We start from the raw sequence: 22,675 nt of genomic DNA on the forward strand, positions 1-22,675 counted from the left end.
CGCCAATGGTCGATGGGATATCCCCATACGGTGTAGAACGCGACTAATCAACCGAGCGCAGGGTGGATGGACATGACACGACCAATCGCATTTTGTGGAGAAGCGAACAAGTTCGCGCCCCCGACGGACGATGTGGGGAGTTGTGCGTAAGACATGTACGGACCGTATGTATGTACCTCTTGTGACTGTGCGAGCTATTCTATACGGGGTGTAGAATCGCAAGGGTAGTAATATTTGGCTAGTCTCTCTCTAATTAGCTTACGAGTTAGCAAGCAGCCCCCTTGTGTAGAAGGGCCATCCGCAGCCTGTGCGCACCTTTCAAACTCGGGCGTTTCGTCCGTTCAATGGGAACGGCCAGAAGGCGTCAGATATCCCCCAGGTTACACTAATTACGCTCCTACATGTCAACAAAGGGGTTTCAGTGGCACATTGCACAGATGAATTCCCTGCAGAGAAGGCGATGCCAAGGACGCCCAAGACAAAGGAAGCGGCCTGTTCCCTGCTCCTCGGGTATGAAGGATCCGCCTCCCGTGCGAATATGGTAAGATCTGAGCTTATCAGGTCAAGCTTCGGGCCACCGGTCGCCCAAGGAAAATGGGAACAATATTTCCCCAAAATCTGGGGTTGGCTTGGCAATCATACCCCGCAAGAAACAGTGGTGCTACTTGTTTAATTAAAACCGATTTAGCTCGCTCTGGGCCACAGCCTTCTGGGGCCTGGGGCCACACCAAGCCCACCACAGTGTCGATAAAGTCTCGGACTAGAGAAAAAAAACCTCTTGATTCGACACCTCAAGCTACATGTTAACGACAGACCGAGGTGGTCAAGTCTCATACTTTCCACGATCCCAGACAAACAAGCCGCGAATATTGTACAGCTGAGTGCGGTAGACCTCGCCTGAGAAGAACGGCATCAACAATGTCTTCCCCAGCATGTTACGTCCGTCAGTCTCCACGCCCGGGATTTGGGCTCTGCGGAGAGCAGCTTGATCCCCTGTCGTTTAGAGGAAGACAGCGAACTTCATTCTGGATGCTTGGTTGTGTGGGGTTCTCTTGATGTGCGGATGGGTGCGCGATTGCTTGGGTGCCCAAGTGCTCGAGTGCGTGTCTGCGTTCGTAAGTTCTCTGCGTGTTGCTTGCTTGAAAGTTTCTTGCTGCTCGAAAGACGGGTGAGGCGGGAGATGCTTATACTTGTCCCGGCAGCGAGGTTCTTTAGGCTCTTCCAGACTTCATCTTCGCTCTCTGTCGTCTGCCCATAATTGTAGCTAGACAGAGAGCTCCTAACACGCTTTCAGAAACGCAAATTACCTAATAATTAATTATATAATTGTTATCCCACTTGATGCAGAACATTCCCCCCTCATTTCAGGTTTCTATCATCCAAACATCTTCTCGACATGCTTAATTATTAATTACTAATTATAGCATTACGTCTTGGTTTCCTTTTGTGAAAGCGAACCTCCTTCTCTTCTCCTCCCGCAAAACCTACAAATTGCAACTCGCAAGGTCAATTCCTGTAATAACACACAAATCGACGCGACCCTGTGACGGAAACTGTGATGATGGAATGGCCGGTCCTCCTCTCCGTCCTAGATCCACCTCGATCCAGTGAGCAGAGTCGGTGATTGATGCAGACTTCTTATAAAGAAGGGAAAGGAGAAAACGAAAATGGGAACGGTTGCAAAAGGGATCAAATGCTAGTGAAGGGAGTGGGCGGCGATATTAGACCTCTTAGTATTCACTCCTTCTTCCCTGGCCGCGTTTGCTCCAATCCTGTCTTCGTTCTTTAAAATACCTATTTCTAGTAATTCTCCGAGGAATAAGTTGCGGTTGTATTACTAGAGGTGAACGGGGTGAGATCAAAGAGATGATTGGTCAATATGTGCTTTAAATACATGCTACACTGCACGCATTTTGGGTTGCAGCGCACACACACACACACACACATTCGTGAAGGATGCCTTGGACAGATGTGCCACCACCCAGTTCGCACGGTTGTTGGTTTTTCTCAGTGCTGACACAAGTGCTCACAGGGCATGGCTAGATGGCTGAACAAGCGTTAAAGTTTTGTCATTATTTAACGGTTGGGTATATTCATTCAGTTTTCCATCAGGCCCAAGGACCGGTGGAAGCAGTATCATCCCTCGCCCGAAATAGCGGGATGGACTTGGATGTTTATTTCTTTTTTAATTAACGGTCCCAAACCGCCCCTAATGATGCTCCCAATATCAAGCCCGTCACTCTCTTCCCCAAATCCTCCGCCTCTTTACGGGGCGCAGAGGGTGAGCGTGACGCTCTTCTCGGAAGTGCAGGTCTTGACCTGGCTGCCGGCGGGCGGGACGCCGGTGGGCCAGATGATGGACGGGCAGGAGGGCTCGTCGCTGGCGACGACGAGCTTCTTGCCGGCGAAGGCGTCGCCGAAGACGTCGCTGAGGTCGTACCAGACCCTCGGGCCGTCGAGGTTGTAGGCGTAGATGGTCTGCGGGGCGCCCGAGTAGAGGCCGTCCTCGGGGATGGTGATCTTGAGCGCCCGGCCGCCCGTGACGGGGTCCTTGGTGAAGGCCTCCTCGTACACGCCGCCCTTGGACAGCTTGTGAGGGCCGTCGACGTTGGCGCCGACGGCCCAGAGGTGCACGTCGTTGTCGCACTTGTTGACGACGCGGGCCTTGCCGACGGCCGCAGCCAGGGGAGCGGCAGCCGCGAGGGCGAGAACGGAGAGCTTGGCGAGCATGGTGCTTAGTTGGTCTTGGGTAGGACTTGTTGGCACGGTTTCGGTAAGTAGGTTGTTCGTGTGTTCGGCGGAAAGTGTGCGTCGAACCCGGTGTCTTCTCGAGACTCTGTTTGTTCCGAGTGTTGAAGGATGCTGGTTCTCAAGCAAGACCCGGGAATGGGATGGGCGGTCTTATATAGACCGAGAGGACCCAGTTGAACAACACTCGGAGCCCAGCATAGGAGGCATCTCATGGGCCAAGGCACCTTTCAAGTCTGTTGTTTGCTCCAATGCAACCCAAAATAGAAGCGCGGAGCCGAGTTGTGACGTTCGTGTTGGTCCACGATCCTGTCCCCTTCAAGCAGCCACGCCTCACCGAGTCAGAGAGAGCTAAGCAAATACGAGAGCGGGAGCGCGGATCCCACCTAACTAGCAATTCTCTGTCTCCTCCTGCCCAATGTCGCCCGATCCTGCGGGGCGTTGGCCCGGGCGTTGAGAGGCCGGCAAAGGTTATTCGTGCCCGGCAACATGCCGGCATCTGGCCACTGTCATTGTGGCGCCGAGCGGTTGATTCAATCCAACAATAACTACGGAGTATCGTAACGCAGTTCCACGCTTTTGGGACCCCAGGGTGCAGGGGGACGGGCGCAGTCCTGGGGTGTGGACAGCTACTACTACATAGTAGTAAGGTAGTGTAGCTTGCCTTGTCCGGTTGCATTGCTGCAGGGTCCTGCTGTGATGGCTCGAGCTGACACGAGATTTCGGCACGATGAGGTGGGAATCGTCGATCCTAACTACTTTGAGCGCTTGCTCAACCCCAGATAGGGTAATCCGTCAACTCCTCCGCACGGATTACACTACCAAGTACACAGTAGTCTGCCAGCAGACTGCAAGGGACCGAACAACAGGCTGCAGCCCCCTCTCTCCCTAGGGCTGAGCGAAGATGGGCCGCAGCGGGGCTGATGCTGAGGCGAGACTCGGAAAGAACCCAACAATCTGGCTTTTTTTTCCCCGCGCCTATCATACCATACATCATTAATAGTCGATCACCTGTCTACGGAGCCGAGTGACCCGAGAGAGCCGAGTTTCGCGACCGCGGGACCGGACAGTGTCTTCTTGACCGTTCCGGGAACTCGTGCTGTGAGCTGACGAGATGCCATCACGGCCCACCGTTTCCGAGGACTACGGAGCTTTTTTTTCGCCGTCTGACCCCGGCGTTTGAGCCGGCGGTCTGCGGGTGAGTTTGCCGGAACCACGGTTCGGTAGAGCCGCCAACATGCGTAAACCACGAGGTTTCTCGTATATGCAACCACGACAGCCACGAGCAACCGACACTCTGTCTTGGCATACGTCGTTACACCCTGGGCGGCCAAAGTTCCCGTAGTACTGTACAAAGTCAGCTGACGCGCGATCCAGCCTCGCTCCACTTGCCCAAACAGCCTTCAATGTCGATGTTGAGGGTTGCCTGAGGGAGAAAGCCACCCTGCTCGCTTCCATTCGAGTGGCCAAGGCGAGTATTAACAGCAGCCCAATCTGGTCTTCCTTTGATTTGTGTGGAGCCGTCCATCAATTTGGGAATCGCTGGTTGCTTTGCTTGTGGTATCAGTTAGTGGTGAGACCCAACCGCACTCCGCCGATGACTAATGTTGGTATGCACTCTATTGTGACCTCTTCTTGTGGATGTAGAATTTGCAGACAAGTAGGCCGCAAAGCTTATCCTCCCCAGGGCTGGGCTGGGCCGTTTGGATGCGGATTGGTGGACTAGCGGCGTCCGATGCCAACTCAATTAGAACAGTCGTATTATGGCGTAGCGTATGGTCAGAGCAATCAGTAATTGACATGTTCATGTCACCGCGCTTAGGAGCCACTCTTCTTTTTTCTTTTCCGCTTTGATTGCCTTTCGCGGATGATTCGGCTGCAGGTATTCTTGTGGACCATGAGGCGTCGCAAAGGACCTCAAAAAGAGCTCCAAAGAACATCTGAGCTTGGCGCGATGCGGGTGTCCTTCAGCCTTGGGGACGAGAAATCGGTGCGGAGCTGAAGACCTTGGCGCACTAGTTTGCACACGATTCTGATTCTCAAGGCGCTGCTGCGTGCTTGGGCGTTGTGCAGCGGAGGCAGTCGGAAATCTTGGTAAACAGGAAAGCCGAAGCCCGCAAGCGACGATGGAAGTGACTCGGTCAAGGATGCCGTGTGTTTGTCAGGGACAGCAATCGAGAGGGCCCCACTAGGGTTCCCGGCCCTACCAGGGTTGCAGCCACCCACATCTTCCTACAGGATGGCTCTGGTCAGCCTCTTCCTTCTTCCTCCATCATCACCACCATAGCAGTCATACGAAGATCATTGATTTCCGCATCCATCCATCCACAGAGGGTGACTGGGCGGTTGAGCTGTGGAACAAGCAGTGGACGAATTGGCCGGATCATTGTGGACGAAGCAGGGGGATGAATGATTAGCCGTAAGCTCACATACGCTGTCTCTCTTGAACGTTGCACATTGGGCAGGCAAACAGTCTTCGATTCGTTTAGGCTCAGGCAGGTCTGGGTAATTAGTTGTATATTCGTTAGTAGATAAGTGATCCCAGATGCATTAAGCAGCTATCGAGTCGAGCGGGGCTATTGCGAAAACTTAAAAGCATGCGCCGCGCAACGTAGAATGACGCGCCCAAGGTAAGACGGTCGGCCGGAGAACCAAGAAAACAGCCTGTTCTTCAATTCCGTCGGCGCTTTGTCGGCAAGGCTTTATTTAATTTCGGTTGGGAAGTAATCCGTAGTCATGGGCAAGGTGGCGCACTTATAGCGCAACTTAATTAGGGACTTGAGAGATGCTCTCTCGGATGCTGCAGGGGCCAGTGCCACCTCAGTCTTCCGTTCTGACCACCCGATCGTGATGTCGACCGTCTCATACCGTGCATCCGACCAGGCTTCGCCCTGCATCACTCCTAAGAGGAAGGCGTCGCCGACCAGTGTATAAATCCCTGGCCTCCCAGCAACGGGCCGCAGCAGGTAGGGAACCTCGGCCCCCGCGATGCAGACAAACAGATCGCCCTCCCCTGCCTCCGCTCGTACCTGTGCCAGACGACTTCTGAATGCTCTCACGTACTGGTCGACAACCCAGCGAGCAGGGGAGGAATTCCGTAAGCTGCAATCCTGCAGGCCACGGAAGCCAGGTCGTTCCACGAGAATTCGACATGCCCGCAAATGGCGAGTCGGGGCACCGTGTCGTCTGCGAGCGTTACCTCTTGAATGATCCACCTTCTGTCAAACCATGGCCGACAGAGAAGACTGTTCATGCGACGCCAGTTATAATCAAGAACGTTTGGCTTCCCTTCTGCTCGCAGCCGCTGCCCTCCATCGGTACGATCAGCCGGTGCTTTCCGCGTCCGTTGCTTCTGGTTGGTGGTTTATGAGAACTCACAAAAGATTCGAGAAATATTCTTTTCAGATATTGGGTATATTGTCTCAAATTCGTAATGTTCTGGTGGAAGGATATCCATTGCCCCCTTGATGCACTCCTCGAGCCCCTCGATACCGGAAGTGTTCTCGCCCAACAAGACGAGAACACGGCTCGGTTGGGAGTAGATGCGGCTCACCAGCGGGAGCTGCGCGTTCTTCTCCAGTGTGTCCTTCTGGTTGATACACACTGCATCTGCCCAGAAGACCCTGACGATATCTTGCCGCCGGAGCCTTTTGAGGCCAGTGTAGAGACTGACGGTGACACGCAGCGGCTTGCCCTCGCAGTACACGACCCGTGTGTCATTCTGGTCACCCCAGTGGTAAGATATTGCTTCGTAGGATGGTTCTCGCTCAGTCTGACAAGATGAAGGGTGAAATGAACATCTCCAGTCGTTCCCGGCTCTAGGTGCAAGAGCCTGATCTCGTCGTCATGTGTGAGCGGCGTGTAATTACTGGTAATACGAAACAGCCATGGTTTCAGTACAGACTTCAAATTTCGACCGACCTGGGACTAACAGGGAGAGAGGTTAGGGAGTGTTAAATTTGAGCAGACCAGAAAAGATGGCTGTTTTCACTTGGCCGCTTCGTGTCAGCCGCTCGCACCCCCACGATGTACGCTGTCGACTATTATCGGGCAATTCCGAACCGGGCGTGCATATTCAATACTTAGACTGTGCGCTAAGCCTAAGCCAATTGCAACTATATCATTTCCTATTGGGGAATGTGCATCAACCTGCTCCTGATAACATTTGTGATCTATTCTCGAATATGGACGAGCTTGCGCATCAATAGGGAAAGTGGGCCATGTGAGGTCTCGGTCTTCGCTCGATCTCGAATGCAAGAAACTTCACCGCCTAGCCAGGGCCACTGATTTTGCCGGCCACCCCACCTGAAATTTTGGGAAATTCCAAAGGGTCATTGTTTCTCAAGCCCAACCGTGATGGCACGGTTCAAACAGTGAAAAGTCGCCCCCACTCTACAGCAGCTCTAACCGACCAGTGCCTGCCCCCGGAAGACAGTCGTATCTCTCTGCAAGCATGGATCAACAAGCGAGCGAATCTGTAGCGCAGGCGCAAAGCGAGAGCCCAGGCCCGAGCCCGACCCAGAACCCCGCCCCCGCCACGGCCAGTCCTTCCGAGACCGCGCCGACACCAGCATCAACGCACACCACAACGTCTTCCAAGCCGGTCCATTCACTCGTCATAGACGCGAATGCAATCATTAGAAACGACCCAACTGTCTCCACATTGCTTGCTCAAGCCGAGCAGCTTTATACTATCCCTGCTGTGGTCTCAGAGAGTGCGCCTAGGACATCGCCAGCTTCAATGCTACCTCGCTAACCTATCTCCCTAGTCCGTGATGAGGCAACAAGATCTCGCTTTCAAACAACTCTGTCCCCATTCCTCAAGCTTCGGAGCCCCCGACCGGAATCAGTCCAGTTCATCACCAGTTTTGCGCGAAAAACTGGCGATCTCCAGGTTCTGTCAAAGCCCGATATTCAGCTTCTCGCCCTTACATACGAATTGGAGGTGGAGAGAAATGGCGGTGACGTATGTTGTCATGCGCAAAACGGTTTATGCTGCTCATTGCTAACGCTCCGGACCCAGTGGCGGCTCAGGCGAGACCCTAACCAGCAAGGCGTAAATGGGAAGCCACCGGCAAAATCTGGAGATGAAGTCGATAAGGATTCCAAGACCGAGGCAGAAGAAAAGGGCAGCGCCGACTCCCCGGCCACCGCTTGCGAAGTGGCTAAGGAGCCAGTAGAGACTTTGCCAAGCGCCGTGGAGGGGGATGCTCAGGTCAACCCAGGAATAAACGAGTCAGTTGCTGAGCAACTCCAAAATCTCAGCTTGAACAAGCCGGCGACCGAGGAAAACGTCGTCGAAGAAGAGGACTTGACAGAGGAAGAGGACGATGGAGAGGGGGAATGGATTAGTTCGTTCGCCACCTGGTCGTTGTCATGGACAATTGCTAACGGTAGGATGGCGCAGCCCCGAGTAACATCAAGAAGTACCAGGCTCGGGAAAACGCCCAAATTGAGCCCCAGCCGTTACAGAGTGTGCTTCAGGCCGCGCTGATCACAGGCGATATGGCTATGCGGAACGTGGCTCTGAGGATAAACCTAAAGTACGTCTGCGTTCTGGGAAAGTGGATTGTTACGCTGACGGTCCCAGCCTTCTCGATTCAGGCTTCTCTCGCATCACTTACCTCAAAACCTGGGTTCTTCGCTGTCATGGGTGCTTTAAGGTCTGCAAGGACACGTCAAAGCAATTTTGCCCGTCCTGCGGCCAACCCACCTTGACGCGTGTCTCGTGCAGCACCGACGCTAACGGAAACTTCACTCTCTACCTCAAGAAGAACTTCCAGTACAACAACCGGGGCAATGTGTACAGCATCCCCAAGCCCACGCACGGCTCCGCAAGCGGGAAAGGAACCCATATCAAGGGCGGCGGTAAGAACGGGTGGGGGAGGGAGCTGATTCTAGCTGAGGATCAGAAGGAGTACAAGAAGAAGCTGGAAGAGGAGCGCCGTATGAAAACTCGCGATCTCATGGACCAGGACTACCTGCCCAGCATCCTGAGCGGCAACAGAACTTCGGGAGGAGGAAGGATCAGAGTCGGCGCAGGTCGCAATGTCAACGCGAAAAAGAGGAGGTGACGGTAGCGTATTGTGGGCAAGAAAAGGAACACGGGGAATTTTGGGCGGGCGAGAATAAAAACAAATCATTGTCGCGGCATCATGTCTGCATTTCGACTTGTGATACAGAAGGATATCAAAACCTAGTAACGCCATGAGTGTAATCATCCAACCAACGCCAGCCGGTCCTGTTACACCCGCGCCGCAGCGCAAAGATGCAGGTCACCACCTGTTTATGTTTCCACCATCATCCGTCCACGGCCGAGGGCATTCCAAGCGCTGTCGCATGCAAGTCGCCACAGGAAAATCGTCTTTACCCCATCAACAATGATGGCTTGCTTTCGAGCCATTTGCTGCTACTCCATTTCGGATTCTAAATCGGACAGAGGATGTCGATTGATATGTGCCGTTAAAGTTGGGCGAGCTTGTCGACGCTCCTTGTCCTGAACGCTAAGCGAGGACATCATGTATTCATTCTACCTGACGTTAGCTTCCCGCATCTTCACAAGTAACAGCGGCAAGTATGAATAGGGGAACAGCATACTCTTCTGAGCCAGGAGCACCGCGAACCTCTTGCAAATAGCAATCCGGTGCCGCGACCACTTGTCATCGGGCGAGAAACGCGCAGGGTGCGCCGACTTGGTCACCTTCCCGTCCATGACTTTCTTCAGGGTGTAGCGCCGGCCGGAGCCGTTAGCCTCAGGAAGATACATGAGATGCATATTTGCGGGTGGGAGATGCCGTCGAGAGGTTGGTGGTGATATGGTTTGTTGTGGTGGTGATGGTGGTCGAATCGAACGGTTTCTGTCCTGGAAATTTCTTTGCCAATGGAGAGACGCTCCACCTTCTTGGCATAACTAGTGGGGCCGTGAGTCCAGGCGAGTGGCTCGCTTTTGGGGTGGGGCCCACATGCTCTTCCTATCTGGAGGTAATTACTCCGTAACGCAATCCGTAATTCATCTGTAGCCGTAGTCGTATCTGATCTGAAATAGAGTATCCTCGGCCCCCAGAACGCTTTCCTCGGTTCAGCATGTTCACCGAATCATTCATTCTAGAGGTGACCATGATGCGATAAAAAAAAAACTGCTAGAAAGGCAACTGAAAATAACACCATGGCGAAGAATCAAACGACAAACGACACGACGTGAGCGGGCCGCATCAACGAGTCATCACCCATCATACATCGAACCAGTAGCGGCACGCCAGCGACCCCGGATGAAGTGACAAGTAAACAAGCTTACTCCTGCTCGTCCCCCTTACACCCACCATTAGCCCCCCTCAGCGACGGAGCCGGAGACCTTTCGGCCCTCTCACCGCGGTTATGAGCAGCCTGCCTCCGCCCCGGCCTCTCCCCCGCCCGCGGAGGTGCTCACCCGCTCCATGACCGGGCTCGACCCGCCCACGCTCGACCCGCCAATGCTGGTCAGCGGCGGCGTTGAGAGCGGCGAGAACGGGTTCGGCGCCGGCGGGATCGGGCCCACCGACGATGCCGACGACGACCAGCTCGCGGGCTGCGGCGGCGCCGGACCGAACCCGCCGAATTGATCTTGTTGATGTTGGGAGTGGGGATGGTGGGGATGGTGGTGATACGGTGCGAACTGTCCGATTGGCGAGTCGTCGCGCGCCGGGACGGAGGGCGGCGGCTGCAGGCTGTGCTCCTCCTCCTCCTCCTCCTCCAGACGCCGGGTACACGGCGGGTGGTAGAGCATCCCGGCGTGCCAGTACATGGGCCGGGAGCACGGCGAGTGGCACGGGTAGTGGGCGCAGGGCAGGGCGCGGGTGGCGCTGCAGGCCGGGCAGGCCGTCGGGGTCGGTGGGAAGTGCGGGTCGGCAATGTGCGGCGCAAAGGGTCCGCCGATGCTGCTGGCGCCGCCGCCGCCGGGGGGTTGCATCCCCGGGACTGAAAAAGGCGGGCGCGGATGGAAGGGCGGCGGCGCCGGGTCGGGAAGGCCCATGCCGGGACAGCTGGGGCGGTAGTAGGCCGAGGTGTCGGGGGGTGGAGGAGTGAAACTCTCGGGAGGGGCTGGCGGGAAGATGGCGTCGTTGTCGAAGTTGGTCGGGGGGTAGTGGCGCGGGGCGACTCGGAAGCCGACACGGGGGGAGCGGCTATCGGCTGAGGATCCACTTCTCACGGAGCGTCGGTAAGGGGGTGGGGAGTCGCTGCGAGAGCGCAGAACCGACGGAGGCGGCGGCGAGCCATATCGGCTCTGCGAGCTGCGATACGAGGGGGGGGAGGCAGAGCGTGCTCTGGTTCCGTAAGACGAGGACGATCGACTACGGGATGACGGCGACTCGGTAAAGGACGCGCGGGACAACGAGCGTCTCTTCTGATGAAGAACACGCTGCCGCTCGCGCTTTTCGCGCTCCCTGCGACGTGCTTCAATGCGGTCGAACCGCTCCCAGGGATTGCACGACGGGAAGGATCTGTATTGCCCCTTCTCGCCGGCAGGGACCACCTTGGTCTCGGCTCCTCGGATGACCACCGTATACATTAGGGGCTCTTGGAGTTTGGGATTCTTCCAGCGCCGGAACTTGTGCCGCCTCACATCCGGACACTCGGTCTTAACAAACCGATCCATCAGCTGCTCTCGCAAAGCTACAACGGTCCAGGTCCGCGTTCGGTAACGGGTCGATGTCGCTTTGTCCCGATCCGAGAGGATGGCGGTCAGGAGAGTCTTGACATCGCCTGGCATCTTTCTGCATCTTTCGTCGAGATCCTGTTCGTACGTCTTCTCGGCACCGTGGAAGGGTCGCGCAGCCCACGATCGCTTGTGCTTCGCCAGGAATGCTTCGATAGCCTGCGAGTGCATGCCTGCCAGCTCTGATTGCGATGCAAGTCGCGATCTCCAGTACACTCTACTTTCGACCTCTTCGTATTTCTTAATCTTGATCCCGAGCGCGGCTTTAAAACCGCCCGAGAGCTTCTGCATTCCCGGTTCGTAAATCAAGTCCCACGCTTCGTAGACGGCTTTGCCTTGCTCTCCGTCCTCGAGAAGACTAACAATCGGTTAGCGCCCGTTGCCAGCAACTGCCCGAGGTCGGGCAAATACTCACAACCCGCGAGCGCGACCCGGTGCGTCTCGGCCTGAATGGTCATCGGACGACAGGCTGGAACTGGCGGATATGCTTTCGGAGTCACTGTCGTCGGCATGGTCCCGACCCCGTGCAGAACGCCTCCATCTGTCGTGAGTGCGGGACATGATGCGGATTAGCTCGATGATGAGCGTTCAACCGGCGAGGAGCAATGAGAAAAAGACTTAATGCGCCGATCAGTTTCCAAAAGGTGATGAATGATGATGAACCACGGAAAGGAAGATGTCGGCCCATTTAACTCTGCGAGTGATCTGAGGAGGGATTGGCGCACAAGGAGAGGGGGGGGGTGGGGGGGGGGCAACAGGCAACCGCATCTTGGGTCCACAAGGCTGGACAGGGTCGCAATTGGGAACAGGAAGGGTGGCATATGTTCCATGCATTGAGGGGACGTTCCAGGTTGGCCATCTGGTTGGCTAGGAGGAGGCTGCAAAGGTGTGAGTTGAGGCCTGCCGTTGGTCAATTGCGCGGTGGGTTGGGCGGGCTTGCTGCCTGGGCATTCGGCGCGAAGCCGCGCGTCGATTGGAACGGATGACCCGCGCGAGAAGGACCAGATGAGCTGATATCTCACTGGAGCGGCGGCGCAAGATGAGGAGCTTTGAACGCTCGCTCTTGCCACCACACGAGGCGTCTTGCGGCGATAACGTTAGAGGCTGCCAAAGTCGGTTGCGGTACATCAATGAAGTTGGACAGTTAGCCGGTGCGGTGTTTGGAGGTTACCTCAGGCCAGCAAAATTTCATGAATCTGTCGGCCCTTGCTGTTGTTCTTCTTTCTGCACCGGGTGAGGCTATGCTGTCAGCCGCTCCTTCTCGATCTCACTAGCTGGTTGAGAAAGGTTTAGCAGCCGGCTCAGCTTGGTTGCGGCGGGGGCTGCGATGCTTCCATGCCCCTCTCAGACTCAAACGCATTGCAGCACGATCAGGAGTTGCCAACACGCCAAAGGTTGGGAAGACGACACGGTTTACCTAAACCATCAACAAACGCCTTCGTGAGAAGAACCAGGAAGAAGAATTGCAAATTGTAGATATTTGGTCATTTCGCACATTTTTGGCGCCGACTCAACGCGGGTTGGCTGATGGGTATGATTGACCTGAGCTTTTCTTTGGCAAGAACCGCAATGGGAGTGGAACAGCGCGTTTTGATTTCTAAGTATCGGCCGGTAAGACCTCATGAGCTGTCTAAGCAAGGTCGTCCTGGAAGGAAGAGAGAACGAGGTATCAGTCTGTGTCTATATGTTTTACCAGCGGGGTACGCTAAACATCGATTTTTCTATGGTAATTAAGGTGACGCATCTCGCTTGCACTATTAATGCAAGCTGACCTAGAGGCCTGAGCTCATTCGTTCACTTTCTGACGCGAGCGCGACCAGACCGCTGTGTTTTGAACGCGCGGACGCATCTCCTAATCATGGCCTTGCAAGTAGGGACCGTCCAGCCAGAGCACTCTCATCAGCATCACGCAGGATTTCGGATGACACAGTTGAAGAGCGCCACACCAACACTTGCGTTGCTGAACTCGAAGCTACTGAACCTCTGGGTTCCCGTGAGATTTTTAATCGTGGAAATCTAATCAGAGAACACCACAACCCTGGCAACATTCCCGGCCAATCTGGATCATTTGAACACGCCACAGTAAGAAAGGCGTGGAATGAAATGATGCTAATGGCTTGAAGAGCAGAACACATTTGTAGCCTCTGAGTCTCGACTGTGCTAGGAAGCTGGCATCTATCCTCATCAATCGGGCGTAATGCAGACCCAAGTTCCGCTGTCCATTTCCGCGCAGAAGGCAACAACAGGCGCTCGACCTACATTAGTGCCAATTCACCCAAGCACCAATCAGTCACGCTAAAGTGGCCCAAAAATTGCGCAGAGCAACCAGTAAGGGGCCGTAGAATTGCAGACGGCACAGTCGATGTATGTCTTGGTTCGAAGGAGCAATCCTCTCATGCTTCCTTGCAGGAATCAAGCCGGTGCCAAGTCAGATATTGTTCGATTCGTAGGATCTTGCTTGCCCAATCTTGGCTCACCTGTAACTTATTGTAGCACATAATTAGTCATGCTGTATTGTAATCTGGTATTTAAATAACTACAAACTAAAGATACCTGAACCAGGACGCTTGAGAGTGTTCCAGGGTGCGGCATAACAATACAAGAAGAACCCGCCCGCCCGCCAACAAACCCTACTGCCGCCCAGCCTAGCCCCTTTTTTGTTCCGAGTCAAAGGGCGCCACAGCAGTTGGATGACGTTCATTAGCCCGCAAGGCTAGGGTACTACAGGTTGATTGGATAGATAGGCAGCTCAGCTGAATATACTCCTCTTGCATTGCCATGATGAGCCCGAACACAGCCTCGCAATAAAGAGAGGGCTGGCAAAGGGTTGCTGGCATATAATCTTGACTTGCCATCCCAACAACACCTCCCAGGTTTATACTGATTGATCTTGATCAACGATGGTGTTGCGTTTGGCCTTTTTCCGCCCGGTCATCGGTTTGGGTGGCGGCTCATGCTCCCAGCGCACGGCACGCCCCGGCTGCTTCTCTCGGTAAGTCCCTTACATACGTCCCGGACCTTTTCTGCTCCTGCCGTATTTCTGTTTCCAGCAACAGGTCCCTGCCGCCACAATGATCGGTCCAGAAGCCCTCACTCGAACGCACCCGGTACCCCCCCGGGCGGCACATCCACACCGCCGACGCGTTCTTCCATCGACTTGTACGGATGCCTTGGGCCCACTCCGGTTGCCTTACAACGAACTCCATGCTCCAGATTGCTGGGCGCCTCGGGATTAGGTTCGGAAGCACGTCCGCCCAGTCGGTGAAAATTCCACTTGCCTTCCACTTGCCAAGCCGGTGTGCTCTTCCTGCCGCCTTTGTGGCGACCAATGGCTTCGATCAACCCGAACCTAATTACTCGTCATTGTCCGACCTAGTTACCTCGCCGTCCTTCTACCGAGCCATTCATGCCGCAAGATCCAGGAGGCGCCTTCAAAATGTCTCGATGGCAAGGCAGCACCATGTTATCTTGGAGTCCGCCTGTTGCGGTTTAATCCCATGTAGGTGCATACATGCAATTTTTGTTGTCATTTTTGACCAAACAGGGGAAGTGGCATTTCTAACAGTAGGAAGGTAGACTCCGAGCGACCTACCTTAGCAGATCTCACTCCTCGACCTACGCTGGACACGTCACGGTCGATCCACGGTTCGATGGTCGCGCACCAGTTGGTTAATTGGGTCAAGTTCGTCCCCTGTGTCTGTGTGTCTGTATTATAAAAAAAAAAAAAGGGGCCATGGGGCACTGCCACGACCCGTTGGTTGTCCTCTAATTACTCTACTTCATACAGTCACAGGCAACGCGTCACAGGCAACATCGGGGAAAGCAAGAGAAGAAAAAGAAAACTGCGACAGCAACTGGCAACTGAAGCTCGCGATATGCTCCCCTTCAATAATCACCATCCTACTGCCCCTTGGTCCGGTGGCGATATGCCCCAAGAGCCGCATCACTGGGACTGGGAAGTTCCCTCCCATAGCCCATCATCGACATACGAGTCCCCATGGTCACCGTACTCATACACGCAGTCAATCACTGAACATGAGTGAGTATTCCCGAGGCCGACCGACCACACTCTCGATCTAAGAGGACGTTAGGCCTCATGATCCCCAAGAGTGCGTCCACTCCAGGCTTCTGTGCGACATGCGCTATGCCGAACTCCGCGCTACGGTCGCTCATCTCGAGCGGTCCCAATGCCGATGTGGACGCAGCACCTGGAGCAGGCTGACCAAATCCATCTTTGGCAGTTTCTCAAAACCAGCCTCGACCCTGCGGTCACGAAAAAGGTCAAACCACTCCGCCGGGATGCCGTCCACAGGTCATGGCGAACGTGTTGCCGAGCTTCCACATCCCGCCGCGGGCCACGCAGCTCGGATTGCCGAGCTCGACGTGAGACGTCCCCTCGCTGAGTTGCCCGACCATTCGTCGCTCGCAGAGCTCTATGGCAGCAACCCAACGGATCGCGGGGATCTCGGAGAACCCCGGGACCAAATTGCTCGTTTTCATGAGCACAACACTCCAATTTGGCCTGGTTTTGCGGAGAGCGAGGCGCAATACCCAAGCCAATGCCTTGCGGCCCTCGGGCATAACACTCCTTCGCCTTTCACACCTTTACCCTTCTCACAGTCCGCTCAGTCCTCAATATCAAGCATCCACTCCTCGAGCATTACCGATTCGCCCTCGGTCGTTGTCCCCGAAAAGCCCATGTTTACGGCCCATGTTACAGCTTCTCCTACCGAGCAGAGCGGCGGCATCGCATCTTGGCACACGAATCCGTCCATGCCGCACCAAGTTCTTCAGGGGCCGTCGGGCATAGCGGCGGAGCTCTCGGGCAGCCCGGTCGGCCTATTAGTGCCAGACATGGCCATGATTCGGCTTCCGGAGCAAACCATCGGTTCTCTGCCGGAGCTGGAGGGTGATACCCCGCGCTTAAGGCCCCTGACACCCGCCGTGCCCCGGAGGACCGATCCCATGGCTAGCGATGTAATACCTCAGCAGTTTTGGGAATTACCCACCGTCGCCGAGACTGAGACGGACTTCACCATCAACGGTGGGAATCCGCCCCAAACAACTGGGATGGAAAGGGGCGCAACGATGGCTCAGCCGGACGGACTCCCTCCACTACCTCTGCTTGGGCCTCCGCAGCCACTGGGCCCCCAGGGCCGGCAATACTCGTTCGACTCGACGGCAGAGACGATTATCAACAACCGCGCTGACGACTCGCCAACCTCTTCTACCTTCGAATTTGCCAGCTACCAGGGAGAGGGCTCGTTCGGCGTCCCGCAGGAGCAATCGCCGGCATCGACCGCGGTGTCGACCCCGGTATCGTCAGCGCCGGCAGCATCGCCGACGGTCGCCCGCAAGAGGAGAGGAGACGACGGGCAGGCGCGAGACAATAATCCCCTCTACTGCGAGTCCTGCGATTACTTTCCCAGGGGCGCCGAGCCGAGGCGCATGATGGGCAGGCACATCAAGACGGAGGGCCACCGCATGAAGACGGGACAGGGACCCTCCGAGCGACACCGGTGTCCGCTCTGCCAGGCCACGCGAACCCGGCGGGACAACCTGCGGGAGCACATCAAGGACAAGCACGGGGAAGAGGCCCTGTTGCAGCTGTTGCAGGGTGCCAACTGGCACAGGCGGCCGCAGCCGCCGCCGCAGCAGCAGCAGCAGCAGCGGGGGAGGAACCTGAGACGAAAGGTACAGGGGGCGGTCTCGAGGCGGATGGGGCAAGCGAGGCTGGCGCTTGACCCTCTGAGAGCCCAAGTGGCACATTGGCCGTTCGGCCCTGGAAGTCACACTGAGAGCTGAGATTCTTTGTTGGATGGGACAGAACTCGGCCTCGGCTCTGCGGGGCCCGCTGCAGGGGAACAGCAATAGCTTCCCTGGATATTCCTTGGTCTTATTCATGGGCTGGGTCTCTTCTTCTTCTTCTTCTTCTTCTTCTTCTTCTTCTTCTTCTTCTTCTTCTTCTTCTTCTTCTTCTTCTTCTTTGGGATGGGAACTAATTACCTTAGTTCACCACTGGGGCAACTGATGACTGTTTCATGAGCACTATTATTAGCTAATAGTTTGATGTCACGAATCGCTGGAGGAGGAATTAACTAATGGCCAACTAATTATTCTAGCAATCGGATTATCATCGTCTTGTAGTCCTAGAATTGACGATGGACGACCACTATTAGAGTGTATGGTTAGGAAAGGTGGTAATTAAGTCTGCAGGCAGATGGGGACTCAGACAAATGAACAACATGCCTTCCTGCCGTTGTTTCGAAATCTCTCTGGAGGATCTATAGTATTTCCTGTAGGCCATGTGGCGTTGGAGCCTCCGAACGCTCTGTTCTGTGTATACTCCTTGTCTTTGCTCTCTGTTCTTCTTCCTTCCTGCGTGTAATTACTGTGTATGTATGCACGTAGGTATGTACTGTAATTACATACTCTGCGTTGGCGGGACCGTCTTCACACCGCTTTCCCTTGTCTGGTCACCACTGCGTGAGCAAACCGGCTCTCCATCGTTGGAGGCCTCATTGTCGGGCCCAAAAGAGAGGGGTAATACTCTTGCGTGGCATTCCCAGCTGTGATCATGCCCCGTGTTGTTGTCGACATTTTGGCTTTTCTCGGCTGCGCTCACCGACCTGCGGTATCGACCAATCAATCAGGTATGTACAATACTTCTCTCTGTAATATCACCCTGATGTACTGTATATACTGTACAATTCCCTTTTGCAATTAGGTCGACCATCAGGGGGGTAGCGCCTTACGTACACCATGGTTCGCACGATGGCGCGCGAACCATTGCGGACCGTTGCGAGCTATCCGAATAACTAATTACACCAGAGGTGGCTGCGAGAGGAGCAACTCTGCTGGCGCACCATTTGCAGGTAGATTAGTGTTGAGGCCGGATCGTTTAAGGAGAGGCTTCTCCTTCCTCGTCATGCCTCAACCAACAATATCAATCACCGTAACGAGTAATTACAGACAGGTTCCCGATGATCTTGTGCCAAGCCCCTCCCCCACCCTCAGTCTCTCCGGCCCGGCCATGATCATCCATCCGTCAGGTCTGGTGGGCACGTTAGTTACCTGTCACCAGCATTTTATGATGCCATGGCCCAGCTGCAGACGGAGCGGGTTCCTTGTCCGACATCTCTCTTTTGCTGACCGAGTCGATAATAGTTACGGGATCTGACCGGCATTAATTAATACCCTAAACAATCTTAGGCAATGAGATCCTCCGGTCGTATGCTGTTTCTGAGCGACAAGGTCTGCTGCGGCCCATCGTAATCAACGCGGTATGTGCAAACTTATCTCGTTCCACGCAGTTCCTCAAATGGCACTGCTTCCCCCAACGGCCAGCAGAGTATTAGCCCTAGGCTCTTTCCTGTCGAGCTGGTCCATTAATTATTTTGTCGACAGTTCCCTCGTTCGAACGACATCAAGATTGGTCAATTTTCTACTTACGTTCTTTTTTCGGGCAACCCAAGTAATTACTGTAGCAATGGGAGTGGCGCCAAAGTTTGTCTCGGCACCAAAAATAAATGTCTTGGCGGCATCTCAGAATCGCGATCAACTGGCGGCCGCCGATGCGCAGCGGCTCCCGATCTTTGTGTTCTTTTTGTTTGGTTATTTAATAGGCGCCCGGGCGGGTCACGTTTCAGCAACCGACGCCCCGCCGCGGAGGTATCGGCTCTCGTTCGCCGTGCTCCTGTCGTAGCCCGGCGCGCTGGGGCCATGGGCGGCCCCGACGGCCGGCGGCTCGTCAAACGGCGCCTTTGACCAGTGCGACACTGCGTCGGCTACTCGTGGCGAATCGCTTCATTGAGCCGGGGGCATCATCACAACCGCCCTGTTCAATTCGATACACCAGAACGCGCGAGTCGTAGGTAAACGTTCTCGACGATCGAGGGCCGCCAGACATTCTCCGACTGATGACAATGGATTATTTAGAGTCGCCGTATCCTACATCATTCTTTCCTTGTTGTCTCCCCCTCTTCTATCATCCCATTGTCTGATTGTTCGCCGGCTCGAGGCTGCTTTGATTCCTTTGTGTTTGGTTTCCTTCTGGTGATTGCTCATCTCGTTGACGGCGTTCGGGTCGATTGTGCACATTGTTTCCTTGTTGCTGGCCAACAATTATTATTAAACACAATCTATCTCTTCGAGTCGCCTGATTGAATTAATTATACCACACGTACCTTCCCCCGGCGGTCACTCATTTTCCTACAGCATTACGACAAGATGCTTTTCATTAAGTTGGCAAAAATGTACTTCCAGCGTAAGTCATCTGCCAATATGGAGCCAAGCTAATTACCTAATTCACTACCCCGGGTCGAGCAAAAGCAATCAAAAGTGTTCAGTCTGTGCTGACGGATTCTAAACAGCTTACAGCTTGCTGCGTTTCGCACCTTATCTCTTGATCATCCCGATCGTCGTATTTTATGGTGAGTCTCTCCATATTCCTCCTCATCTCCTTCTCTTTCTCCTTGGAATTTTAAACTAACATACAAATCCTCCCAGCTCTGTCCCTCGCAGGGTGTGTGTCGACCTCACCCGCGATTCCCAACATCTACGCCGTCGCCCTGTGCGCCAACAGCAACAACTCCACCAACAACGCAACCGACGCCCCGCTTCAAGTCCGCATCGGCTACTTTGGCATCTGCGGCATCGATGACGAGGGAACACGCTGCCAGACCGCCTCGGGCCGTTCCCTCGAGACCCTCGCGGCCGACCTGTTCCCGGAGCTAGTCAGGGGCAACAACAACAACAGCAGCGACACCGAAACCCCCGGCAAGTCCTCTGAGACCCCGAAAAGGAAGCTGAACAACAGCAAGATCAACCAGGACGTTGCCGATCTGGTGACCACCGGCCTGGACCTGCAGTCGCGCACCTTCACGCCCATCCTGGCCGGCGCGGCGGCGCTCTTCGTCCTGGGCCTGGCCGCGCTCGTGCTGTTCCAGCGCGACGTGCGCCGCGGCGGCGGCACCGCCGGAGGCTGGGAAGCTGCGGCGGCGGCGACGGCCCACCCGCGCCGCAGCGCCGCCATCCGGCGCGCCACCTACGGCGCCCTGTGCGGCTCGGCCGCCCTCGCCTTCGCCGCCGCCGTCGCGACCGGCCAGGCCGCCGGCGCGCTCGAGTCCGCATCCGAGGGCATGGCCCACGCCTCGGTCCTCATCAAGAGCGGCACCACCCTCCAGGTGCTCCAGTGGATCGCCTTTGCGTTCCAGAGCCTCTTCATCCTGGCCGTGCCCTTCTTGGTGCGTGGCGGGGCCCATGCCGCCGAGGGGGGGTTCAAGGGCGAGGCTTGAGGAAGGGGATGTTTGAGACAAGAGGATTAATCTTGAAGGGAGAAAGGAGGGGAGGGCAGCTGGTGGTTGTTGACGTGCGATGCGATTCAGGTTATGGCTGGCGCTTGCGCGGGAGGTTGTCTCTGCCATATATCTCTCTAGATTCCTGCCGTGTCTGATCGATACACTGCTGTTGCATATTTACCTACTTAAATAATCAATAACGTTTTGGTCGAACAATTTCTCAGAGATGGCTTGACGCTACCCCGGAGCGACCGTAATTATCCGAACAAGTTGCTAATTAAATATTGGCACAGCCTCATCTCTAGCGTCTCTTACTACCCTTGCCTTATTAGCATTGCCATGTTTGCAAGTATTTCTAGCGCTGTAATCAGTTGTTCCTGAAGAGAAATCGAAATCGCCCATGTGATTGAACTGGTTCGGAATCAATCGAGAGAAGTCGATCCGAGGCTAGCCGAACCTCTCTCTTTCTCCCCATCATTCTCAGGATGGCTGATCAGCGGGGTGCTTACAGCGCGGGATGACCTCGGGTAGGTAGTTTCTTGAGGGGAACGGGGGAGCAGCGCATCTCGCTCCTGAGAGTCTTCCTATCCTTCCTGGCCCAGGAGGTAGGCAGATAGGAAAACGCGCTCGCCTCCTTCTCGAACGCAAACTAGTAGATGCCGCCAACGTTACCGAAATAGGCTCGAGAAGCAATCACTCGGGCGGCAGGACTTAAGAATGCAGGCTGGCCGGAAAAGGGGATAACATCCGACTGTTCTGATGTCTGCTTACCGGCAGACTTGCTAGATTTCTTATTGTCCTTACTCGCTAGCTGCTTTCTTGTCCTTGCTAGCTGCTTACTAGTGGCCTTACGAGTAGAGGGCCTTTGCGTGCCTACCTCACTCGAGGCGGTCAGGGTGCTGCTTGGGGCTGGAGCCTCTGTAAGAATTAACTATGGCAATGAGTTTGTAGCGTTTGCCGAGGGGTTTGAACGAGTAGCCTCGGGGATTCCGGCGAGCGCGACGGCGACGAAGCGATGGCGACGAAGCGATGGCGACGGCTACGCTGCCTAACATGGCGCCAGAGGAGTATCGCGATCCGCTTTCACCGCTTCCACCAGTTCCCCATCACCCTACAGCATCTTCTCCTGACGATTCTCCTCTCTCTTCCTTGCCTCTCAGCTCCGAGAGGTATTTGGATTTGAGAGACTCCTCCAAAACCACCCATGTTATTGACCAATTAGACTCTTGCTCCCTCCTTTTATCTGAACTAATTGTGTCCAAAATATTTTCCCCGTACGTTCGACGGCGATTGTATTTTCTTTTGCCTTCGACAACCCTATTAAGTTTCTGCTGGTCAGCCGTCAACTCCTAACTCTCTTGGCAGAAAACAATAGACAACGCCGTTCTTAGCGGGAAAACTTCATCAGCGAACCTCGTCCTCGCCTACAATCGCTATTCGTCAAGTAACTTTTCTTTATCAAAACCACCTCACCTTCACAGTATCAAAGCAAGATGGCAGAGTCTGCCGACGATTGCAAATGCACCGAATGGATCTGCCCTGAGTGTCGGCTTCTAATCATGCATGCGGCCCAGCTTCGCGCACTAGGGAAGCGAGAGGGTCGGAACGCAACGCAACAAACCGACATCGAGGACAAAGGCAGAAAAGCCACCCAGAGGTCGGTAGCCCCATCGCCCCGAGGGGAACCCCTCCTATAAGGAGCTCCTCCCCCGCGGAAATAATAATAATCGCCTAACCGCTGCTATCGACAAACTTCTCATTCATGATAAGCATCTATAGGGACCAGAACCAATCCACGAACGAGGAGGGCGTGGAGGCGCCGCCGGCTCTCACTTTTCTATATCCGGAGTTTCTACGTGCGGCCCGGCGAGGTAAATACCGGGCCGCAGCCACGGCGACGGCGAAGAAGCGGACCAGACGTCGAAAGACGCGCAGC

General features: G+C 55.1%; 7 protein-coding genes across 7 annotated transcripts; 3 read left to right on the forward strand and 4 right to left on the reverse strand.

The window, feature by feature from the left end:
- Positions 1–2,027: 2,027 nt before the first annotated feature.
- On the reverse strand, positions 2,028–3,160 carry MYCTH_2301567 (uncharacterized protein). Its single transcript, XM_003661714.1, has 3 exons — positions 3,135–3,160; positions 2,818–3,057; positions 2,028–2,755 (listed from the first exon to the last, which is right to left on the reverse strand). The coding sequence occupies exon 3, from the start codon at positions 2,728–2,730 to the stop codon at positions 2,266–2,268; it is 465 nt and encodes a 154-aa protein (XP_003661762.1). The 5' UTR covers positions 2,731–2,755; positions 2,818–3,057; positions 3,135–3,160; the 3' UTR covers positions 2,028–2,265.
- Positions 3,161–5,803: 2,643 nt separating this feature from the next.
- On the reverse strand, positions 5,804–6,505 carry MYCTH_2058464 (uncharacterized protein; the record flags this gene model as incomplete). The annotated part of the gene is made up of 2 exons (XM_003661715.1): positions 5,804–6,081; positions 6,241–6,505. Coding segments are annotated over 2 exons (543 nt in total), but the record flags the coding sequence as incomplete, so codon positions are not given.
- A 558-nt stretch (positions 6,506–7,063) lies between these two features.
- Positions 7,064–8,919, forward strand: MYCTH_2301572 (uncharacterized protein). The gene is made up of 5 exons (XM_003661716.1): positions 7,064–7,463; positions 7,518–7,714; positions 7,772–8,099; positions 8,156–8,291; positions 8,339–8,919. Exons 1-5 carry the CDS (start codon positions 7,202–7,204, stop codon positions 8,820–8,822), a joined length of 1,407 nt encoding a protein of 468 aa, XP_003661764.1. The 5' UTR covers positions 7,064–7,201; the 3' UTR covers positions 8,823–8,919.
- A 291-nt stretch (positions 8,920–9,210) lies between these two features.
- Positions 9,211–9,558, reverse strand: MYCTH_115052 (uncharacterized protein; the record flags this gene model as incomplete). Its single annotated transcript, XM_003661717.1, has 2 exons — positions 9,346–9,558; positions 9,211–9,251 (listed from the first exon to the last, which is right to left on the reverse strand). Exons 1-2 carry the CDS (start codon positions 9,521–9,523, stop codon positions 9,211–9,213), a joined length of 219 nt encoding a protein of 72 aa, XP_003661765.1. The 5' UTR covers positions 9,524–9,558.
- Positions 9,559–9,691: 133 nt separating this feature from the next.
- Positions 9,692–12,732, reverse strand: MYCTH_2301575 (uncharacterized protein). The gene is made up of 2 exons (XM_003661718.1): positions 11,856–12,732; positions 9,692–11,798 (listed from the first exon to the last, which is right to left on the reverse strand). The coding sequence occupies exons 1-2, from the start codon at positions 11,999–12,001 to the stop codon at positions 10,121–10,123; spliced, it is 1,824 nt and encodes a 607-aa protein (XP_003661766.1). The 5' UTR covers positions 12,002–12,732; the 3' UTR covers positions 9,692–10,120.
- A 2,219-nt stretch (positions 12,733–14,951) lies between these two features.
- On the forward strand, positions 14,952–17,384 carry MYCTH_2301577 (uncharacterized protein). Its single transcript, XM_003661719.1, has one exon. The coding sequence runs from the start codon at positions 15,578–15,580 to the stop codon at positions 17,243–17,245; it is 1,668 nt and encodes a 555-aa protein (XP_003661767.1). The 5' UTR covers positions 14,952–15,577; the 3' UTR covers positions 17,246–17,384.
- A 1,968-nt stretch (positions 17,385–19,352) lies between these two features.
- Positions 19,353–20,953, forward strand: MYCTH_2301578 (uncharacterized protein). The gene is made up of 3 exons (XM_003661720.1): positions 19,353–19,706; positions 19,813–19,872; positions 19,949–20,953. The coding sequence occupies exons 1-3, from the start codon at positions 19,694–19,696 to the stop codon at positions 20,734–20,736; spliced, it is 861 nt and encodes a 286-aa protein (XP_003661768.1). The 5' UTR covers positions 19,353–19,693; the 3' UTR covers positions 20,737–20,953.
- The last annotated feature ends 1,722 nt before the right edge of the window (positions 20,954–22,675 follow it).

Source organism: Thermothelomyces thermophilus, chromosome 2 (genome assembly GCF_000226095.1).
Source record: "Thermothelomyces thermophilus ATCC 42464 chromosome 2, complete sequence".
Classification (NCBI taxonomy): Eukaryota; Fungi; Ascomycota; class Sordariomycetes; order Sordariales; family Chaetomiaceae; genus Thermothelomyces; species Thermothelomyces thermophilus.

Bases quoted from the DNA above. Each gene is read 5' to 3' on its own strand.
- MYCTH_2301567 (XM_003661714.1), bottom strand. From the start codon at position 2,730: ATGCTCGCCAAGCTCTCCGTTCTCGCCCTCGCGGCTGCCGCTCCCCTG.
- MYCTH_2301572 (XM_003661716.1), top strand. From the start codon at position 7,202: ATGGATCAACAAGCGAGCGAATCTGTAGCGCAGGCGCAAAGCGAGAGC. The intron at 8,100-8,155 runs GTTCGTTCGCCA...AGGATGGCGCAG, and splicing joins TGGAGAGGGGGAATGGATTA to CCCCGAGTAACATCAAGAAG. The intron at 8,292-8,338 runs GTACGTCTGCGT...TGACGGTCCCAG, and splicing joins GCTCTGAGGATAAACCTAAA to CCTTCTCGATTCAGGCTTCT.
- MYCTH_2301575 (XM_003661718.1), bottom strand. From the start codon at position 12,001: ATGTCCCGCACTCACGACAGATGGAGGCGTTCTGCACGGGGTCGGGAC. The intron at 11,799-11,855 runs GTGAGTATTTGC...ACCGATTGTTAG, and splicing joins CCGGGTCGCGCTCGCGGGTT to TCTTCTCGAGGACGGAGAGC.
- MYCTH_2301577 (XM_003661719.1), top strand. From the start codon at position 15,578: ATGCGCTATGCCGAACTCCGCGCTACGGTCGCTCATCTCGAGCGGTCC.
- MYCTH_2301578 (XM_003661720.1), top strand. The intron at 19,873-19,948 runs GTGAGTCTCTCC...AAATCCTCCCAG, and splicing joins CCCGATCGTCGTATTTTATG to CTCTGTCCCTCGCAGGGTGT.